This window comes from Myxine glutinosa, chromosome 1 (genome assembly GCF_964187855.1).
Source record: "Myxine glutinosa chromosome 1, kmMyxGlut1.1, whole genome shotgun sequence".
NCBI classification, from domain to species: domain Eukaryota; kingdom Metazoa; phylum Chordata; class Myxini; order Myxiniformes; family Myxinidae; genus Myxine; species Myxine glutinosa.
Genome location: NC_136261.1, coordinates 333,219,739 through 333,242,243, shown reverse-complemented (window position 1 = coordinate 333,242,243; position 22,505 = coordinate 333,219,739). Strand labels below are relative to the sequence as shown.

The following is a 22,505-nucleotide window of genomic DNA, read 5'->3' as shown; positions in this document are numbered from 1 at the left end:
TCCCCAATTTAGCAACGGACCATCAAAAAAGACTATACACCATCCACTGGGAAAGCCAAACAGTCTTTCCTTCAGCTTTCAGCGTACAGAAAACTCTAATGAGAATCTATTGTGACAGCCAGTTCATCCATCAAATCGGATGGGCCAAGAGAGTGCACCCAAGACGAGCCAGCTGTGGTTTTAAAATGCCCTGCTATTGCGAACAAACAGCCATGAATTTTGCTCACACTGCATTATATTGCAGCCATAAATCATCTGGACTGGTCTCCCATCTCTACTGCCTCTGACATCAATTCTTCCTGGGAATTCTTCCAAAGCAAACTGCTCTCTCTCATGCACAGATTTATCCCATCTCGTCTTCAGTTGTCTTACCCTTCCTCCCGTCCATGGTACACTGAATCTTGTGGTGAGGCAGTTGCCCTGAAACAACTTGCCTTTGCCTCTTGGAAGGCTAATCCAACTGAAGGCAATCTCAGTTCCTTCCACCAAGCTCGGTACAAGTGTGTGTCTACCCTCAGGAGTGCCAGGAGGCACTATCTCTCCACACTCAAGATTGAACTCTCAAACTTGTCTCCTTCCTCCAAATCCCGGTGGCGTCTGGTCAAATCCGTTTCTGGTGTTTGATCCTCCTCCATCCCCTCCCTTACCTCAAATGGCTACACAGTTGACACCGCACGTGACAAAGCCGAATGCCTCAACTCTGTGTATGCCTCAAAATCTTGTGTCCCAAACCCATCTCTCTCTGTTCCCACCTTTCCCAGTCAAACCCAACTGCTCCTGGACTCTGTGTCCTTCTCTCCTGACAAGGTGGAGAAGTTTTTGTCAAACCTCGACTCTGATTCTGCAACTGGACCCGACGGCATCAGCCCACAGGTCCTAAAATCCTGCTCTGCCGCTCTATCTCACCCTCTCTCTCTTCTTTTCACCCTCTCTTTTGCTCAAGGTCATCTGCCAGCATCTTGGAAATCAGCAAACATTACCGCTTTACACAAAAAGGTGCAAAAACAGATCCTTGCAACTACAGACCAATCAGCCTGCTTCCAATTATCAGCAAAGTCATGGATTCCATCATTGCTTTGGATATCAAATCCTTCCTCTTCTCCAATGGCTTGATCTCTGATCATCAATTTGGATTCAGACCAGGTCATTCTACTCTGGACATGTTGCTTCTGCTGTCTCAACAATGGATGGAGGTCCTCAATGCCAAACAGGAAATCAGAGCTGTCTCACTTGACATATCACGTGCCTTCGATATGGTCTGGCACCCAGCTCTGCTCACCAAACTCTCCTCCGATGGTATCCATGGAAATCTCCACTCATGGCTTGCAGACTTCCTCTCTGGTCGTAGGCAACGTGTGGCCCTGAATGGATTTCTCTCATCTCCCCTTCCTGTTCTGGCTGGAGTTCCCCAAGGTAGTGTTCTGGGCCCTGTGCTATTTCTGGTCTTCATCAATGATCTCTCCGACTCTCTGGAAAATCCTCTCTATCTCTTTGCTGATGACTCCACTATCTGCCGCTCCATTCCTCATCCCTCAGATCGTCAGTCTGCAGCCCCCTCACTCTCTGCAGACCTGGACAAAATCACAGACTGGTCAGACAAGTGGAACATGCCTTTCAATCCTGACAAATCTCACACTCTTACTATGTCTCTCCGAAAAGACCGACTGGAAAACCCTCCCATCTACTTTCTCAACAATCCTCTCCAAGAAGTTCTGTCGCTCAAGCTTTTGGGTCTCACTATCTGCCATGATCCTTCTTGGGAAAACCACATTTCCAAGCTGGCCTCCAAAGCGAGTCGCCAACTGGGCATCCTCCGTCGTGCCATGTCCTTCCTTGGCACACTTGAGCTCCTCACCACATACAAGGCTTTCATCCGCAGCTCAATGGAATACTGTTCCCCCCCTTTGGGCCAGTGCTCCCGCCTCATACCTAGCTCGGTTTCACGCTGTTGAAACCAAAGCTTTCAGAATCATTGGAATCTCCTGCGATGAAGCTAACTCCGAGGGCCTTTCACTCACTCACCGCAGGCAGGTTGGTGGTCTTTCTGTCTTCTACCGACTTCTCTCCGGCCTTGCTCCCCCAGCTCTCTCTGTGCTCTGTCCCCACAATATTCCTTCAGGTCGCACAAGATCTGCCTGCAACCCTCTTATGGTTAAACTGCCAAAATCTAGGCTCTCTGTTCACCTTTACTCTTTCATTCCCCTTTTCGCCCGCCTCTGGAACAAACTCCCCCACTCCCTTCAATCTCACTCCTCCCTCCAGTTCTTTAAAACAACTGTTCACCACCATCTCTTATCTTCCCCCATCCAAAACCTTGATCTTTTCTACCCCCGCTAATGCACCCCAGATACACTTTTTTTGAAATTCCTACTTTTTTCCTGGAAGTCCTTGCAGTGTCCATATGTTTTATACCTCTCCCACCTCCCCCCCAAGCCCTCCCCCTCCCACATTTCTCCCGATGTCGCTGCTCTCAAATGTTGTTTGTGTCCTTCCCCCTCTCTCCCCATCTTGTCTACCGCTCCCCTTATTTTTGTGTTGTATGTGTCGGTTTGACTTTTTGTGTGAATAATGTTCGCTCTTTTACGAGCCTCGATCTTGTATACAAAAAAAAATAAAAAATATTGCGAAATGAATGAACCGCGTGACAGACCAACACACTAAATTTTGAAAAAAGGTTTAATAAATAACGTAAGTGCCGGGGAAGAACAGGGATGGGAGAGAGAGAGAGAGAGAGAGAGAGAGAGTGTGTGTGTGTATGTGTGTGTGTGTGTGAGAGAGAGACAGAGACAGAGAGACAGAGAGACAGAGACCGACCGAACGAACAAACTATTTCAATAATGTACAGGGTCACTATATAATTATAAAAACCCTCCCTCCCACAATAACTTGTTTGGCTTATTGCGTTGACTTACTATTTCATCAGACAGGTACTCAGACAGATAGAAGTTAAGGGGCACAAACAACCTCCCCCTCTCATGACGCCTGCATAAGTTCGATGCTGTAGCTCGAGAAGGGGGCTGGCATGGGGAAGAGATTGAAGGGGAAGAGATTATCTGGCAGACCGCATCTGGCAATGTTGTCTCTGTGGCTGCATGTCTCCTCAGTGCTGCAGAACCCCCATCTCAGTAACTAGGTCCTGCACCCTGAGCTGCTCTTCATCTCTCCACTCCAAAACCCTGAACAGTACTCAAACCCGACTGCAGCTCATCCCATGCTGCCACGTGCTGGCCCCCGATCTCTGTCTCCAACTCCAACTCCAACACCATCTACCACATTGGATTTGAGTTCCCGTGGACTATAATCATCCCGCGACAATGTGCTGGTTGGCTCTTCTCGAACCAACGTATGCTGCATCATGCCCACCGTTGCCATAGTGTCAGACGGTTCCTTGGATATCTTTACTTAAGAGTCCCTGGGGGATCCCACAGTGCTCATCGCAGTATTTCTGGTAGTGCTCAGATGGGAGCCGCTTACTTTCTGTGGAGCGGCTGTCTACAGTTCATTACAATAAAACACATGGACAGTAACGAAGGAATTATTTAATGGGTCAAGAAATGGAGAGAAGGAGAGTGGGGGTTTAGACACATACGGAGGACAGTGGAATCGTGATTATCAGTTCCTAATACATTCTTCGAAATGTGAAATATCATTTCCACATAGCTCCCGTACTCTTACGCTCAACATGTACCAATGGCATAACTATGCTTTAATGGCACCGGAGCCTTCTTTATATTAGGTTTAAATGCAAAAGTACACACACCCCCAGTTACAGGACAAATTTTTAGTTAATCAATCAACATAAATAATTTCATTGACTTAAAAAAAAAAGTTAATCTAAAATTTAATGGACGTCATTTAAATTTAAGTGAATGTTGAGCTTTGCCTGCATGGGCAGCTTTTCAATGCAGCGTGGGGAATGGCTGCTATAAACGGGAGACTGACGAATGCACAGACAGACACCATCGTTCAAAATATATGATTGAAGACTTCCCTTCCCCGGAAAGACAAACAGAAGTACACCATTCAGGCAATCAAGCCTACGCAATGGCTGCCCAACTGTGACATTTTGTCCGTGCTCTATAATTACTCCCGCGGGAGCAAATGCATTCGATCGTGTCCGTCCGTGTGTGTGTGTGTGTGTGTTTGTGTTTGTGTGTGTGTGTGTGTGTGTGTGTGTGTGTGTGTGTGTGTGTGTGTGTGTGTTGTGTGTGTTTGTGTGTGTGTGTGTGTGTGTGTTCGTATGTTTCTTGTGTTCGTGTGTTTGTGAACAAGATATCTGGAAAAGTTCTGAACGGATTTGGATGGAAGTTGGTGGGATGATTGCCCTTGGGATAAGGAAGAATTGATTAGTTTTTGGTGAAGTTCAGGATATTATTCCGGATCCAGGAAAATTTTTTAATGATTTTTTTACCATTGGAAGATAGGGCTCCAACTTGACCCACGGCGGGAGTATGCGCTCGACTGAGTGGCGTTATAGTTTTTACCTGCGACATGTTGCAGGTCTACAAAAGCTTAGTGTTTTAAACGTGTTATAATGTGTTGCTCTTGTTGTTGTTATTGTTGTTGGGGTTCTTTTTGTGGGTCGATTTTTGAAATATACACCCATTGGTCAGACAGCTGCCAGACCACACCCACATCTGTCACTTGACTCCACCCACAATAGTGTTGATATGAAATTATATGGCTGCCATCTTGTTTCCTGGTGGGCCGAATATAGGTTCTCTGCTGATTATACACTGCCAGGCTTTGTTGCGTCAGATCTTCCTGTTCTGGCTGGAACCAGGGGGGGGTTTGTTTGGGTCAAGGAATAAATAAAATAAATTGGTTTTGTTTGGGTCAAGTGTTCAATTTTATTAGTAAGGTTTAATCAAGTACACATGTGCCTCCCTAAAAAATAGCGTTTGGTAATTTTTGAAAGGCCCCATATGTGCATTAAATTTGCGTTTCTCAATCGGCCCATTGCCAGATTTTTAAAGTCAATTCAATCACACTTAATGGCTAAGGTCCTGTACCTCAAATGACCATGCACAGGTTTTTATGAGGAAAAGCTTTATTACCACAAAGAGAGCTGGAGGGTGAAAGAGAAAGAGGGACACACACACACACACACACACACACACACACACACACACACACACACACACACACACACACACACACACACACACACACACGACAAAACTGAGGTAACAGATAGGGAATAAATCCGTGTTCGGAATCACTATGAATCTTATCTAATGTTATCCACGAATGTGGGAACACGGGATCATGGGACAGACAAGCTCACAACTTCTCACCCACCATTTTCCTCCCTTTTGTAACTTTTAAAAATAACTGTATGTATGTATGTATGTATGTATGTATGTATGCATGTATGTATGTATGTATGTATGTGTATTGATCTCTCCCTCCTCCTATTCATTTTGCAGCTATGAACTTCTTCACACTTGTGAATCTTCAGTACAGCGCTGTATCAGAATTTTGCACAGCAGAGTCCTGTCCTTCAATGACTGCTTGTGGGGTGTAAGTTCAAAGGGAATGATTGAGGCTGGGGGTTGAGGTGGACTAAAGTAATGAACAAACCGTCAGTCTTCCAAATATGAATTTGGAAGTTAATTGAAAACAAAGTAGAAATTAAAAAAAGAATTGGTGGATTGCATGTTGAAACCATGTGTGTAAAAGAATGCCAGTCAGCAATGGTGCAAAACAGAAAACAGTATCGTCATTTTTTCCACCCAATTAATTTTAAAAAGTAACAATATTTGGAAAGCACATATTTTCGATTGAAAGTGAATTGTCAGTGGTATAAATCATTGTTTGCCAATCACAGAAAATTTTCTACTTCTGTTACATTATGTCCAGCAGATGACATGATAATCATTTTGCAAGGAAAATCAAGACATGTGACTCCTGTTTTTGCTATTTTACCTTTTTTGCCTTTCTAGTTAGTTGCTCACAAGAAATGTCTCTATAAGTTGCTTCCATGTACCATATATTATTAAGTACTAGTGAGGTACCCATGCTACTCACAGGTGGGAGGCCAGAAGCAAACAGACAATGCAGATACGGCGAATGGTAAAGCATGAAACCAATGAATTCCACATTCCTGTAACACCTTCGGTCGCACGTCAGACATGGAGAGCAAGTTCGTGAAAGACTTCCATGAAAAACGTACCCATTCGCAAACAAACGGATACGTTCACGTATAGAAACATCTATTGTGGGTCCGTGGCGAATCTGCATATGGCGATCCGCGAAGTTCACGTTTAGAAAGTAGAAAGCATCATGGCATGTCGTCATTCACTTGAACTCGATATCTCTTTTTTTCATTCCAAACATTGTTAATGTTTCCTTCATTGTAAAAACTACCAAGTCAACAGTTAAAAGGATTTTGAGCCAATAAGTGTTACAGCCTTGGCAAGATCGATGGAGACAGCCAGCTTATACACCACCCAAATAGCTATGTGGAATTCTCTCATGAAGAGATTAAACCCTCGTCATTTGAACTTTGGCCGAGGTCATTATTTACTTTTAATGATGTTTATATACGAATCAAAAAGAAGATAATTGGTTTTGGGTCGTCCTTTCCGCATATCTCGTGGGATTGTGAGTTGGAGAGACGACCGTGATGGCGGGGAGGGGGTTGGCATTCTCTCAAGCAGGGATTCAACCCATGTCCTTAAAAAAGGTCTTTGTCCGAGGTCACCGAGTCTGATCGGTGCAGCTGTGCAGCCGTTTGTGCGGTACATGGGAAAATAGCGTTATGCGGGAGTCCAAACCTGAAAATGCTGGAGGCCAAAGCTGAAATTGGAAAAACAATATAGCCTATTTTACTCCTGGAGATCCCAGGATTATCCACCCAAAATATTGTTGCGATCGGTTCAGCCGTTTTTGCGGTACCTCCGAACGGACGGACGGACATTTGGTGAATTATAGTAAGATAGTGCACACCCTATTATATAAATTAAGTGTTTCCAAATTTATTGGTGAGCATTGTATACATTGAGAAGAGATCTTCCATTTTTACACAGGAGGAAACTCCACCACCAACATGTAACAGACACTTCTGGTGTGAATATGATATGGTGTATGCATATATTTAGCTCACCTGGAACAAAAAAATGTTCAGGTGAGGTATTAGCAGCATTCGGTGTCCGTCAATCAGTGAGTCAGTCAGGCTGTATGTAAACATTCGGAACCTCTTCTCCGAAACTACACACACAATTTCGATGAAGCTTGACCACAGCCTTCGTCACCTGTGTTACGTGCTCCTCCCCAAACCCCGGTCACGGTGTACCTCCGAGCCCCGAGAGGAATCACGGCAGAAAGATGTGTTATTCTGTATGTCAAAGATCAATGGTGACACCACACCAATTGTTATCAACAAAAACTATTGTATTAAGATCACACAAGAATAACAGTATAACAACAATGGTAATCAATTGTACAAACAATATATATTTCCTATGATGGTACCATCAGGTTCGTTCAATATAACTCACTGTGCTCCAAGTGGGCGAAAAGAAGAACATTCCCAATGTCTCTATTCCGGCATCAAGCCAAAGTCGATCCGCTCCAGTGATCGTCAGAACGATGTCTAATCGAGACCAGAATCCCGTTCGGATGACAGTCACAGTCCCGCTGTCAAAGCTGCGCAAAGGCGCCCTCAAGGCGACCGGGAAATCACACCCTCGGGTATGGACGTTCCACGGCTCCCAATCGGCGAACCGCAGATTTCTCACCCAAAAGCCGCGTTACACACACACACCAGATCAACGTCTGAATGCGGTGAAAATGGTAAAAGCAAGGTGAAAAACCTTGAGCGAAGCGCAAATCCTGCGTGAGGCAAAAATGGCCGACGGCCCGTTCTCGTGGCGTAACGGCACATGATTCTCTTCGGAATCAACCGCAAAACCCGCCACGCAGGTCTATCTGTCACAGCGACAACAACTCTGTCGCAGGAATCCCTTTCCTGGGAAACCCAAAGTTCACTCGTGACTCTCGTTCGCCAACGTTCGCTCCAGAGTTCGAAGCAGCTAGGCTTCTTGTCCCACTCACTCGCTCCGCCTTCTCTTTCTCCTCTTCCTCTTCGTCGTCGTCCGGTTCCGGTTTCATTTAAAACATTAACTTTTTTACTTTTTGAAAATAGTAACCTGTATTTCCCTTAAACGACAACAATAATAGTACATGGAATCAAAAATGTTTACAGTGGATGAAAACTACAACAACGGAAGTGACGAATCCATAACACTTCCCCCCCTCAAGAAAGAAAGTTTGAACATAGTGAAAACTTTCTTTGCAGGCGAAAACTCTTTTAACAAACAAAAGTAAAACTCATACCCAAATGATCAATTCATGTGAGCCACAATAATTAATATTCCCCAAAATAAAGCAACAAAACTTCCAAACAACCTACAGGAATTTCCAAAGTTAGTTCACTCTGGATAAAGCATAAGCAACGACATTGTCCCTGCCCTTTACATGCTCAATTTCCAAGTTGAACTCCTGCAAAGCCAAACTCCATCTCATCAACCTCTGGTTTTTATTTTTCATTTTTTGAATGAAGGTTACGGGTTGTGATCAAAAATTCAAAGCAAAGCAAATCTATAGCACTTTTTGAAGGAGACCGAGCTGAGAGCCTGGTTTCATGGTGGTTGGGTGGTGAGGCCTTGAAGTATTCACTGCATGGACGCATTTAGGAACGTGGAGTTCACAGGTTAATCCATGTAGGAATCTTGGCTCGGCTGCTCCTGAGCACTCAGTGCTTCCAACTCTTCTCTTGATCATAAAAATCATAATCACAGTTGTAGAGTCGGGTGCTGTAGTCACGTGAGTAGCGGTCGCCATCTTGGCTACCACCGTAATAGTCATCCCGTCGAGATTTGCCAAAACTGCGCTGCTGCTGCTGGGAACCTCCGTAGTAATCACGACTGCGGCCGCCACCAAAACTACTACTCCCACCCCGGGAGCCATAGCCACCCCTGAAACTACCTCTACGTTTTCCTCCTCTGTAGCCCCCTCAACGCCCATGGCCTGCCTTCTCTACTGTTATGGTCCGACCATCCAAATCCTTGCCATTCAAATCCTTTTCTGCATCTTTGGCATCCTTTGTGTTTTCAAACGTGACAAAGCCAAACCCTCTCGACTTTTGCATCTCCCTGTCTTTTATCAGCAGCACTTCCAAGAGTGGTCCATATTTGCCAAAGATAGAGTCCAGAACATCTTCACTTGTGTCAAAGTTCAGTCCACCTACAAAGAGTTTGCCAACATTGCCTCCATCCATGACTTGTGTGTGCTGACACTTAGTTTCAGGGTACTCGACAATAAGTGCCTGTGCAAAGCGTGACATCAGTACCTTCTCCTTCTCTTCAGAGCGCTTCCTACCCATAGCACGAGTTGCGGCACAGGATGGAAAGATACCCGGATTCTCCTGCTCTAACTGTGCGGTGTTATTTTCCATACTAGGCTTTTCAACAAACATTGGATTACCAGAAACTCCACCACCGGCCATATCATTCCCGATAACAAAAGAGATTCCCTTTACAGGAAGAGTGGCTTGTAAACCTACGGTGACCGGTCCTGACACCAAATCAGACTTCAAATGGAAGACATGAAGTGGAGCTTTAACATAGCCACCAACCCCCAAAAAAGAACACCAACACCAGTTGCCGTCTTCTCTGACAATGGCAAAATGCCCTCAAGCATCAAAGATTGATGTGTTCCTGTGTCCCTCAATACCCTAACAGGTCTCTGGTTCATTAAGTCTCCATCCAGTGACACAACCCCCTCTGAAATAAAAGGTTTGTAACCCTCTTGAACAAGGTCGTTCTGTGATGCCGTAACTTTGGCATGGAATCCTTCATAAGGCACTGTCCTCCAAGGCCGATTTCTCGCATTGGCCAATGCATTCGGAGTTGTACTAGTCTGACTCCGCTCCTGATTTTTCCTTTTCAGGGCGTAACATTGGGACATCAAATGCCCAGGTTTCTTGCAAAAAGCGCAAGTAGGCCCGGAGGAAAAACTCGTGGTCTGCCTCGGGCCCTCCGGAAGATAAGTCTGTCTTGGAACTGTAGTCTTCTGATCCCTAAAAGTCGCGGTATCAGATTTGTCCCCATAGTCATCTCTAGGCCACCTCCCTGAATATTTGTTCTCCACACCTGATTTACCATAACTCCCCTGGCTAACTCTAGGCGGGAAGTTAGGTTTGTGGAACCCCATCCTGTGTGTCAAGGCATAGTCATCTGCCACGGTTGCTGCCTCATACAACTCTGGTACTTTCTTTTCATCCAGATGTACTTTAATGTTCGCGTGGACATACTGTTTGAATTCCTCCACCAAGATCAATTGTCGCAACAGGTTGAAGTCTTTCCCAATTCCCTTCGAGTCACACCACCGATCAAACATGGTTTCCTTCATTCTGGCAAACTCCACATGGGTCTCACTCTCCCTCTTCCTGGCATTCCTGAATTTTTGCCGGTAAGCTTCAGGGACCAAGTCATAGGCTTTGAGAATGGCTTTCTTCACTTTCTCATAATCTGCATATTGGTCAATCGGTAAAGCCGAATAGATATCTTGAGCTTTACCTACCAGAACACTTTGCACTAACATAGTCCAGGACCCCACAGGCCATTTTAGCATTTGAGCCACTTTCTCAAAGTGTAAAAAAAATTTGGCTGCCTCCTTTTCATTGAAGGGTGGAACCAGCCTCACATGCCTTCCAACATCCCAAGTGTTCTGACCAGTTGTCGAACTAGCCGGCGTGGGTACTACTTCTCTCCGTTCTCCCACTAATTCCAGCTCCTTGAGTTTAAGTTCCTTCTGATACTCCATGTCACGTTCCTTTAACTCCCTTTCGGCTCTCCTTTCCCTCTGCTCTTTCCTCTGCTCCTCTTTCTTCTTCAGCTCTCCTTTCCTCTGCTCTTCTCTCCTCGAGTTCTCGTTTCTGTTCTGCTCTTCTTTCCTCGAGTTCCTTTTCAGCTCTCCTTTCCTCTGCTCTTTCCTCTGCTCTTCTTTCCTCGAGTTCTCGTTTCTGTTCTGCTCTTTCCTTTTCTGCTTTCCTTTCCTCTGCTTTTAACCTTTCCTGGCTCTGCAGTTGCATCTCCATTTTCCGGAGCTCCACATTTTCTTTTTCCTTGGGTAACCAATCCAAGGCTACCTCTTTCCATGTTCCTTGTCCCACCAGAGATTCTACCACCAATGTCTGCATCTCTGCTTTCTTCATATTAACTCGGACCTCCAAGTTAAAATATTTGGCCAATATCAAGAGTTCCGATCTTTTTAACGCTTGGAACTGTGCCTCATTAGGGGATGCCGCAAACTTTTCTGCGTCAAACACCATGGTGACAATTAGTTAGCACCTGTTAACCTTCACACAAAAATTTTCAAATTTTTTTTTTGAAAAATTTGGGAATGTTAGAAAAATTCCAAATTTGGGAATTTTGGGAATGTTAGGGAATTCTATCCCTGACGAGGATGTTAGGGAATTCTATCCCGGACGAGATTTGAGAATTTTGTCAGCAAAGACGAGCCCCCAATTTCTGTTACGTGCGCCTCCCCAAACCCCGGTCACGGTGTACCTCCGAGCCCCGAGAGGAGTCACGGCAGAAAGATGTGTTATTCTGTATGTCAAAGATCAATGGTGACACCACACCAATTGTTACCAACAAACAAGTATTGTATTAAGATCACACAATAATAACAGTACAACAACAATGGTAATCAATTGTACAACCAATCAATATATATTTCCTATGATGGATGGTACCATCAGGTTCGTACAATATACCTCACTGTGCTCCAAGTGAGCGAAAAGAAGAACATTCCCAATGTCTCTATTCCAGCATCAAGCCAGAGTCGATCCGCTCCAGTGATCATCAGAACGATGTCTAATCGAGACCAGAATCCTGTTCGGGTGACAGTCACAGTCCTGCAGTCAAAGCTGCGCAAAGGCGCCCTCAAGGCGACCGTGAAATCACACCCTCGGTTATTGACGTTCCACGGCTCCCAATCGGCGAACCACAGATTTCCCACCCAAAAGCCACGTTACACACACACACCAGATTAACATCTGAATGCGGTGAAAATGGTTAAAGCGAGATGTTAAACCTTGAGCGAAGCGCAAATCCTGCGCGAGGTAAAAATGGCCGACGGCCCGTTCTCGTGGCGTAACTGCACTTCGATGATTCTCTTCGGAATCAACCGCAAAACCCGCCACGCAGGTCTATCTGTCACAGTGACAACAATTCTGTCGCAGGAATCCCTTTCCTGGGAAACCCAAAGTTCACTCGTGACTCTCTTTCGCCAACGTTTGCTCCAGACCTCGAAGCAGACCTCGAACTCTTGGTATTCAGGAGTTACAATATGTGGCACTTATGAGCATGAACAATTTACTCGAAACCTCCACTGGTGTTTTCTACTATTATAACAACGTTGACTGTAATTAGGTGAATAAATCGCCTTTTACATTGCATCGGCATGGTGCAAAGCCATATTGGCAAAGCCATCTTCACTCTTTTTTTTCTTTTTTTTACCACCTTTTTCTCCAGCGGCTATTACATCCACCTATCTAACACATTACATTAGTTCTTCGTACCTCTCATATGCGTCCATTATGACATCTTTAAAAACAGTAAGTTTCTTGTTCGGAATGATTTTCAGTTTTGTTTGATTGTTAGGCAAGCAGACAAAATAAAAATATTATCTCACTTCTCTGCGTGTATGTGCGAGGGGACAAATTCAGAGCCAATATTATATGGTAAAGCGGCAGACTAAAAGAGCAGAGTAATCGAAACGGTAGATTAATCATGTTCTGATTCGTGTTCAAAATATAACATTTGATTGAAATAGGCTGTTCCTCGATCATAAACTGATAAGACAGACAGATGTACACACAGACAGATGCGCACACAGACAGACACGAACCAATTGCTTAACTTCGCTTTTTGCTTCACGTGCATGGAGGTAATAAGGAAATATACAGTCGTGGCCAAAAATATTGGCACCATTGCACTTTATTCAAATAACTTACAATTTTCACTAAAAATAAGTTGAAGTTGACAAAAGTATTTGGTCTCCACAATTCTTTATTTAACTGTTAGTATTACAGAACCTTTCTTTTTGAGTCAGAACTTAATATATCCTTTTAAATGAAAAAATAAAAAGAAATGGCAGTGACAAAATTATTGACATTTTTGGTAATATTTGGTAGCACAGCCTTTGGACAAAATAACTGCAGTCAAGCACTTCCTCTAGCCATGAATGAGCTTCAGAACAGTCCAGCGTTTTCTCTTGAACCATTCCTGGGTGCTTTTTTGAAGTGTGTTTGGGGTAATTGTCCTGCTGCAAGACCCATGACCTTCGACGGAGACCCAGCTTTCTGACACTGGGTTAAACATTGCACTCCAAAAGGCCTTGGTTCCAAAAAAAATCCAAAAATGCCACACTTGTCTACTGCTCCCCTCCTGATATCATGATGCTATGCACACATTCAAGGCACCCAGTGCCAGAGGCAGTACAGCAACCCCAAAACATCACTGAACCTCCTCCATGTTTGACTGTAGAGAAGGTGTTCTTTTCTTTGAAGGCTTCATTTTGTTTTCTGTAAACAGAGATGATGTGCTTCACCAAAAAGTTCTAATTTGGTCTCATCTGTCCACATGGCATTCTCCCAAAAGGATTTGGACTTGTTCAGGTGTGTTTTGGCAAACTCCAGTTGGGCTTTCTTACGTCTCTATCTCACCAGTGGGATCCTCCTGGGTCTCCTACCATAGAACCCCCTTTCATCGAGTTGGCGACGGATGGTACGAGTTGAAACTGTCGTACCTTGTGTCTGAAGGTCAGCTTGAATCTGTTTGCCAGTTGATTGAGGTGCTTTCTCCACCACTTGAACAATCATTCGCTGCAATCTTCGATCAAGTTTTCTCTTGCGGCCATGTCCAGGGATGTTGGCTACAGTGCCATGGGCCTTAAACTTTCTGATAACATTACGTACGATGGACACAGGAACATCAAGGTCTGGGATGGACTTGTAGCCTTGAGATTGTCCATGCTTAGCTACAATCTTGTGTCTGACCTCCTTAGAAAATTCTCTGGTTTTCTTTCTTTTCTCCATGCTCATTGCGATGCACACAATGACACAAAACAGCAGAATGGCTCCTTTTCTCTATCCAAACTGGCGACTCACTGAAATGAGTGATTTGTATTGTGCAACTCACCACAGGTGAGTTCAATTCCAAAGTAAAGGAGAATCACCTGCTTGAAATCTAATTATTTCTAACAACTTCTAAAAGGTGCCAATAATATTGTCCGGGCCATTTTAGGAATTCTGTGTGGAATAAGCTAAGATTTAGTAATTTTCTCAGCTTTTTTGTTTTGTTCCACTGCAAACCAAAGAAATACATAATATGTGGATACCAAAAGATTTTTTTATTTTAACAATTTTCTGGAAGAAATGGTGCATTTGAAAAAAGTGCAAGGGTGCCAATATTTATTGCCACGACTGTATGTGGATCTGTTTGTCCATTCCTCATGGAATCAAAAGCTGCTTGGCAGACATCCACCAAATTTTGCATCCGTGCTTGGGGTACCAAGGGTCAAATTAAAGGGCCTTTAAATAAATCCCCTCAGCCCCCCCCCCTCCCACCCTCACCCCTTCCCAACGAGAGTGGGGAGACGAGTTGTGATTTTAGCCTGCACATGTGGAATAGTGTATAACTGGTCGAACCACTGACCCCTGCCAGAGAGGGTTTGCGTTGCAGGTGAGAATGCACAATTCCCTTAGTTAAAAATTCGTTCCAACTGCTTTATTAGAGGAGCCATTTACTCTCATTATAAAAATAAATAATAACCACCTTTAGAGGCCATTTATTCCCCGCAAAGCGGGGGATGGCCTTTTTCGGGAACCGTGGTTGTTGTTGTTTTTTGGTCCCCTTTTTGAAGCAATGTTTTACGGCCGGATGCCCTTCCTGACGCCAACCCTTTTTGCCGCCTTTAGCGACAAACAGAGAATTACCAATGAACTGGTACTCAATTAGCCGACCTCGGAAGGAATGACAGGCTGAGTCAACCCCCTGGCGTTAATTCAGCAATCGACCGGGATTCGAACCCAGGATCCTAGGATCCTAAGTTGGCACCCTAGCCACTAGCCCAACACCAGGGTCTCATTGCCACGGGTAAATTGCGCCTCAATGATAGCATCTCTGATGCTATCAGCATAGTATATACACATATTCTATGCAAATTGTACAAAGAAAGGAGTCTCACATTTCATTGGAGTAAATATGCTGCAAACAAGATATCTGACTCATTTGAAAGGAAGTTTGGTACGCACTTCTTGAATTATTACTGTTGAATATCATACAATTTTTGGGTTGATAAAAATTTCTTTCTTTCTGCCATAGAGAGGGTTCAGCATACAGCACATGGATTGATTATATGGCTAGCTAGAGTAAGGAATGGGGAGCGGTTGAAGGTGACAGGATTTTATACTTGGAAAGGAGGTGAATACAAGGAAATCTGATGGAGATGTGTAAGATAATGAAGGGGGACGACAAAATCAGTGAAGAAGAGTTGTTCAACAGAATGGACAGTGGCAGGAACAAGGGCCACAACCTGAGAGTAAGAAACTATCGGGGACGCCTCTTCGCAGTGGTGTACCCCCAACGCGAGTTAGGGGCCAAATCTTCCCCATTCTTCCCTGATGCCCAGATCCGTCAGGGTAGCATGGTCATAATCAGATTGTCGATCGGTCCCCATGAACTGGCCCTTTCCCTCTTGTCGCTTTTCCCTCTCTCTCTTTCTCTCTCTCTAACTTTGTCGTGGCCCAGACTTCTTTAAGGTGGTACACCATCCGGGATGTGGGGATCTCTGGGTCGCTCCTGGGAGATCGATTGGCTATCTCCGTGCAGCGGGCTTGTTCGTGTTACGGATTCGGCCCTTCCGTGGTTGTGGCTTTCATCCACTTGTAACATTGCTGGTTATGTATTATTATTCTTATCGGGGTTGGAAGGAAACGGCGATTATTGTTGTTTAAGGGAAATGGTTATTGTGGTTAAAAGGTTAAAAGCGCTCTTGGTAAAAATGAGACAGGAAATCGGGTCGTGCACCAGAAGACGTCGAGCGAGGAAGAAGAGGTCGTGAGGCAAAGGTCGGGGAAGACGTGTGGCGAAGCTCCGTACCTAGCGTGGTCGAGCGTACATCGCGAGTGAACTTTGAGTCCTTGAAAGGAATATCGTGCGATAGGTGTTATCACCGGAATGTTGAGGAACCTGCATAGTCAGGTATCGGCATTGAGGTTCCGGAGAGTCCTTGCCTGGAGGCTCCGGCGAGTCCTTGACTGGAGGCTCAGGCTCGAGTGAGAGCCGTCCACCATTCTGCCCCGCACGCTGCGTCCACCGAAGAAGGTTTTGGTATGCGGCAACTTTTCTCATCCTCCGGCCGTCTGCCGGGGATGCGTGAGCGAAAGCGGCGTTTGAAGGTTACACGGAGGTTCGCTGATTGAACGGCGAATGTGTACGTCGGCGCACGTCTTTGGGGATTTTCCATTCTACCGCGAGTTTGCTGGGGGTTGGACCACGTGACTTCTGTGCCACTTCGACCGCCTACGCCTCGATTGATCTTGATTGGACATTGCTCCCACGATCGCTGGAGCGAATCAACTTCGCCTTGGAGAGTTATAGAGACATTGGGGAGTGCCGTGAGTTTGAGATAAGTACTAGATAAGATGGTACCATCTTAAGATTTTGATTGTCTGGATTTGCTATCGTTATTGGGGATGTTATTCCTGTGTGATTTTAAATATATTATTGGTTTGTTTATAACCATTGGTGTGGTTTCCTTATTGATTTCGACACGGAATAATATATATTTTTCTGCCGTGGCTCTTCCCGGGGTTCGGAGGTGTACCGAGACCAGAAGGTCGGGGAGGAGCACGTAACATTCGAGAGAACTGTCCGGGGCTATACAACAACAACAACCTGATAGTAAATACGAGGAGAGTTAAGACTATGTTAAGGCAGATGTGTTTTACCCAGAGAGTAGTTGATGCATGGAATGGTCTTCCTGGAAAGGTTGTGACAGCAGAAACATTAAATCGGTTTAAACTGGAATTGGATAGGTACCCAGAAGCATTACGGATAGATGGGTATATGAATATTGTCTTGATGGGCCTAATGGTCTCTTCATGCATTGAAGTTCTTTGTGTGATTATTTTAGCAATATATTCATGATGTAATAAATTTAGAAAATTATAATATGAATAACCTACAACTTTTGTTCATGTAATTGTCATATTAGTTAGTGTCTTGACCATTTTATTTCTTCGGCTAGTTGATCGGGGCGGAAACCTGAAATGAGAACACTACTTTTTAATTTGAAATAATTTTCCAAATAAATATTTTCTGAAGAGTAAACCCTAAAAGGGTGATTGTACATTATACACCTAATACAACATGGCATTTGATTAATTAGTTGCTTCCCATACACAATGCCCATGCCTTTCTGGTTGTTTCAGACAGTACTTCTGGCATGATGACCGAGGGAAGAAGATGAAGTGTTCTGGCCCACAATACGTCGACTATGTTCTGTCTTACATCCAGACGGCCATCACAGATGAGCGGTTATTGCCTACCAAGTATGGTAAGCAATATCATATCAGTTATTGTTAATCAGTTAAGTCACAAATATTCTTCACCAATAATCTATTGATTTATAAGAGAATCAATATTAGCGTATTCTTTTTCAAAAAACTTCCTCCCATACAAGATTTATCTTTTTAACCATCATCAGAAGGGGCCTCCTCCTTCTCGTCACCTGACTTGCTCATCACACTGGTTTGGCTGGTGGTTTGTTAACTACCTCTGGGGATTCATTCCCACCCGATTCCTACTCCCTACCTTCATTCTCTATGTACACTGTACAAAGGTATTTTAAATTTGATGGGGAAATTAGGTTGCCAGTTGTTTTTGCATTGACTGTGTCGTATAATTATAATCCAAACATGACACATGTTTGGCCAGCACAACAGGCCTAACGGACAAATTTCAATACCAAACATGGAGTGCTAAATCAAACCTCCACATTCAATGGTGGATATGGATGGGGAAAACTGGTGGGGAGAGGTGCAAGGGTTTGTTTGTTTTCTCAATTTTTCTCTGGAATTGAATATTTTGATTTGACCAAATTTGCCTCCTTTCAATCCAAATACTGCCCATTCCTGAGAAATTAATCAAAACCTCAAACTCAACAGAAAATTTGCTTTGGATGTGCCATAGCACGATGGAACAAAAATCATTGGAATCGATATAATAATATAATATTAACTAGAGAACCAGAACCACCTTTAGAGGCCATTTCCCCCCGCAGAGCAGGGGTTGGCCTTTTTCAGGCAAACGTGAACCTGAATTTGATATGCAAATTTCAAGTCAATTGTGGTCTCCTTTTTTGAAGCAATGTTTTATGGCCGGATGCTCTTCCTGCCGCCAACCCTGTTAGTCGCCCCTTGCGACACACAGGGTTCTAAAGGGTAATTTTTAAAAGGGTTCTAAAGGGCTCAAGCCGGCACCCTAACCAGTGAACTGGTACTCAATTTGCCGACCTCGGAAGGATGACAGGCTGAGTGAACTCCTCTGGCGTTGATTCAGCGATCGACCGGGATTTGAACCCAGGGTCCTAGGATCCCAAGCCGGCACCCTAACCACTAAGCCAACACCAGGCTACCCATTAAAATGCCATTAAAATTAAAAATTAAAATTAATTAAAATGCCAATAGAACCCATTAAAATTACCCTTTAGAATGACCCTTTAGAATTACCCTTTAGAACCTTTCAGAATTGCCCGTTAGAACTCTTTATAATTACCCTTACGAATGACCCTTTAGAATTACCCCTTAGAAAGCCTTTAGAATTACCCTTTAGAATTACTCTTTAGCATTACCCCTTATAAATAGCCTTTAGCATTACCCTTTAAAATTACTCTTTAGCATTACCCTTTAGAATTACCTTTTAGAACCCTCTAAAATTACCCATTAGAATTACCCTTTAGAACCCCTTTATAATTACTCTTTAGAACCCTCTCGAATATTATCTAGAGAGTTCACAGAAAATCTCATCAGTCTTGAAAAAAATGACATGGAAACGGTCTTTTCAACTCTTGCTTTGCATTTCATACGAGCACAATTGATATTTACTGCTGGCCACGATTTTGTCTGAATCTTGATATTCGTCTACCAAAGGGTGCGAGTGGGAAATATGATGGGTCGAGGTGACATAAAATGATGTAATATTTTGGCGAAGTACTGCAAAACTGAAGGTTTTTGGAGGTGGGAAGAAGGTGGTTTGTGTTCTACAGTGATGCAGTCTATCATTCAATTGAAATACTCGTAAAAAAAAGGTTTTAAAAGCTGTAGAATTTTTTTTGGGGGAGGTTTACCTCCGCTGATGTAGTGTCTTTTACATCACCTGATTTGACACTTTATATTAGTTATTCATGCCTGTTGTTTGTGTCTTTTATGATGTCTTTAAAAATATCAAGTTTCTTGTTTAGAATGATTTTTAATTTTGTTTGATTGCCAGGCAGACAGACAGAGTAAACCGAGAAATGAACAAAACCCCTTAAAATACCCTTTAGGATTACCCATTAGGATTACCATTTAGAACCTATTTAAATTACCCTTTATAACCCATTAAAATTACCCTTTAGAACCCTTTAGAATTACGCTTTAGAACCCTTCAGGATTACCCTTTAGAACTCTTTATAATTACCCTTTGGAATCACCCTTTAGAATTACCCTTTAGAATTACCCTTTAGAACCCTTCAGAATTACCCTTTAGAATTACCCTTTAGAATTACCCCTTAGAATTACCCTTTAGAATTACCCCTTAGAATTAACCTTTAGAACTCTTTAGAATTACCCTTTAGAACTCTTTATAATTACCCTTTAGAATTACCCTTTAGAATTACCCTTTAGAACCCTTCAGAATTACCCTTTAGAATTACCCTTTATAATTACCCTTTCGAATTACCCTTTAGAATTACTCTTTAGAATTACCCCTTAGAATTAACCTTTAGAACTCTTTAGAATTACCCTTTAGAACTCTTTATAATTACCCTTTAGAATTACCCTTTAGAATTACCCTTTAGAATTACTCTTTAGAATTACCCCTTAGAATTAACGTTTAGAACTCTTTAGAATTACCCTTTAGAACTCTTTATAATTACCCTTTAGAATTACCCTTTAGAATTACCCTTTAGAATTACCCTTTAGAATTACCCTTTAGAACCCTTAAGAATTACCCTTTAGAATTACCCTTTAGAATTACCCTTTAGAATTACCCCTTAGAATTAACCTTTAGAACTCTTTAGAATTACCCTTTAGAACTCTTTATAATTACCCTTTAGAATTACCCAAGCATTTTTGGTCCTCTTAGAATTAACCTTTAGAATTACCCTTTAGAATTACCGTTTAGAAGTCATATATAATTACCCTTAATAGCCCTTTAAGTAGTGTAATAATGTTGCTTCTGGGACACCTCCGTTTAACATGGGAAATCCCTATCTAATGTCATTTACCCCCTTGTCTTTTTCAAAAATCATAAACACCTCTATTTCTCCCACCCTCATCTTTATGAACCTTTTGTCTGTAGTACCTATCCTTAATGTTGTTCATTAGACCACTCAAACACTACAAATATTTGTTTTCTCTTATAGACCTATCATCCTTCTTCTACATATCATCTGGCAGATTAATCTTTGACCCATTCACTTCCATATTAATTCTTTCCCTCCCTCATTGCCCCTAAAGACCTCTATTTCTCTCACCCTGTTCTTTACGAACCTTCTAACCTTTTGACATGCTATCCTTATTCATTAGACCACTTAAACACCTGTGATCCTTCTGACCTTATAGACCTTTTAACCTTTTACTCTTAATATCATCTGGTGAATATAACCCACTCAAACATCGATCCGACAAATATTTGTTTATGTGTGGGAAATAATTTAATTCTCCTACAACTCTCCTCACCGTCTAATACATTAACAAAAAATATGTTTGAGTTTGGTTCTTTATTAAGATATTTTAACTGAGCTAAGATAAAATGGTAAACCTCCCTCAATGTTCTTGTTTGAGCGCCTCCAGTGCCACACACTTTTTGGTAGGCTCTGCCCACCTTTTGTTAAGCTCCGTCCACTTTTTGGTAAACCCCGCCCACTTTTTGGTAAGCCACGCCCACCTTTTACTAAGCCCCGCCCACTTTTTGTTAGACCACGCCCACTTTTTGCTATGCCCCGCCCACTTTTGCTAAGCTCCGCCCACTTTTGCTAAGTCCCACCCACTTTATAAACTCTTCAGCATTGTATCATTTCCAGGTAATACATTACATCATTTTCAGGGAATTTCCATCACATCATTTCCAGTTAAGACACGCCCAGGGAATTTCCACAGGAAATGACACACACCCAGCCCTTCTTATAAAAGGCACCGACCACACAGGCTTTTTCAAACACGCTTTCTGCTTCACTTGAGAATGGACTCCTATGCCGAAATGGAATGGGATAACTTTGCTATTCCTTGGAGTCCTACTACCTGTGTAGAACTCAGCCTTCAGATTGATGAACTGGACTCGAACCTCTTATCAATGGAGGTAAGTTTGTTTATTTATTTATTTATTTATTTAATTTTTTTTTTTTTTTTTTTTTTTTTAGATGAGACTCATGTAAGAGTTAACAAAGTTTATTTTAATATTCATAGAGCTTGATTTATACAAATAAAAATATTGTATTAAATTAATACATTGTTATTTTCTTTCACAGGAAATTGTATCTGAGATACGAAATGAAAATTCTGCTTTTAACACAACTTGGGATGAAGTTATTTTTTTGTTTGAAGACATTTTGAACAACCAAGACCCCCAGAACGAGTTCTACCTTGATGACCCAGCCAAAGAGTTATACCTTGGAGATCCACAAAATCCTGAAAAAGAGTTTTACCATGATGATACTTGTTGTGAGTTATCAAAACAAAACCCACTGAACAAGTTCTACCTTGATGAGCCAGAATACAAGTCATACATTGGAGACCCACAAATTTCTGAAAATTGGGAAAGGGGAGTTCTCCCTGATGGTCCGCAGTTATACTATGTGAGACACATCATAGAAACCCTAAAAAATTGGGCAAGGAGAGTTCTCCCTGATGGTCCGCAGTTATACTATGTGAGACACATCATAGAAACCCTAAAAAATTGGGAAACGGGAATTCTCCCTGATGGTCCGCAGTTATACTATGTGAGACACATCATAGAAACCCTAAAAAATTGGGCAAGGAGAGTTCTCCCTGATGGTCCGCAGTTATACTATGTGAGACACATCATAGAAACCCTAAAAAATTGGGAAAGGGAAGTTTTCCCTGATGGTCCGCAGTTATACTATGTGAGACTTATCACGGAAACCCCAAATATTTCTGAAAATTGTGGTTCTACCTTGGGGACTTGGAAAGATGGTTATATTTTTGG

At 42.9% G+C, this 22,505-nt stretch overlaps 1 protein-coding gene across 1 annotated transcript in view; it reads left to right on the top strand.

Moving 5' to 3' along the window:
* LOC137415931 (MOB kinase activator 2) overlaps positions 1-22,505 on the top strand; it is an 89,282-nt gene that overhangs the window by 47,405 nt on the left and 19,372 nt on the right. The window contains exons 3-4 of the mRNA XM_068101488.2: positions 5,430-5,523; positions 17,510-17,634. Coding sequence (XP_067957589.2) covers positions 5,430-5,523; positions 17,510-17,634 — 219 coding nt within the window. The remainder of the gene's footprint in view (positions 1-5,429; positions 5,524-17,509; positions 17,635-22,505) is intronic.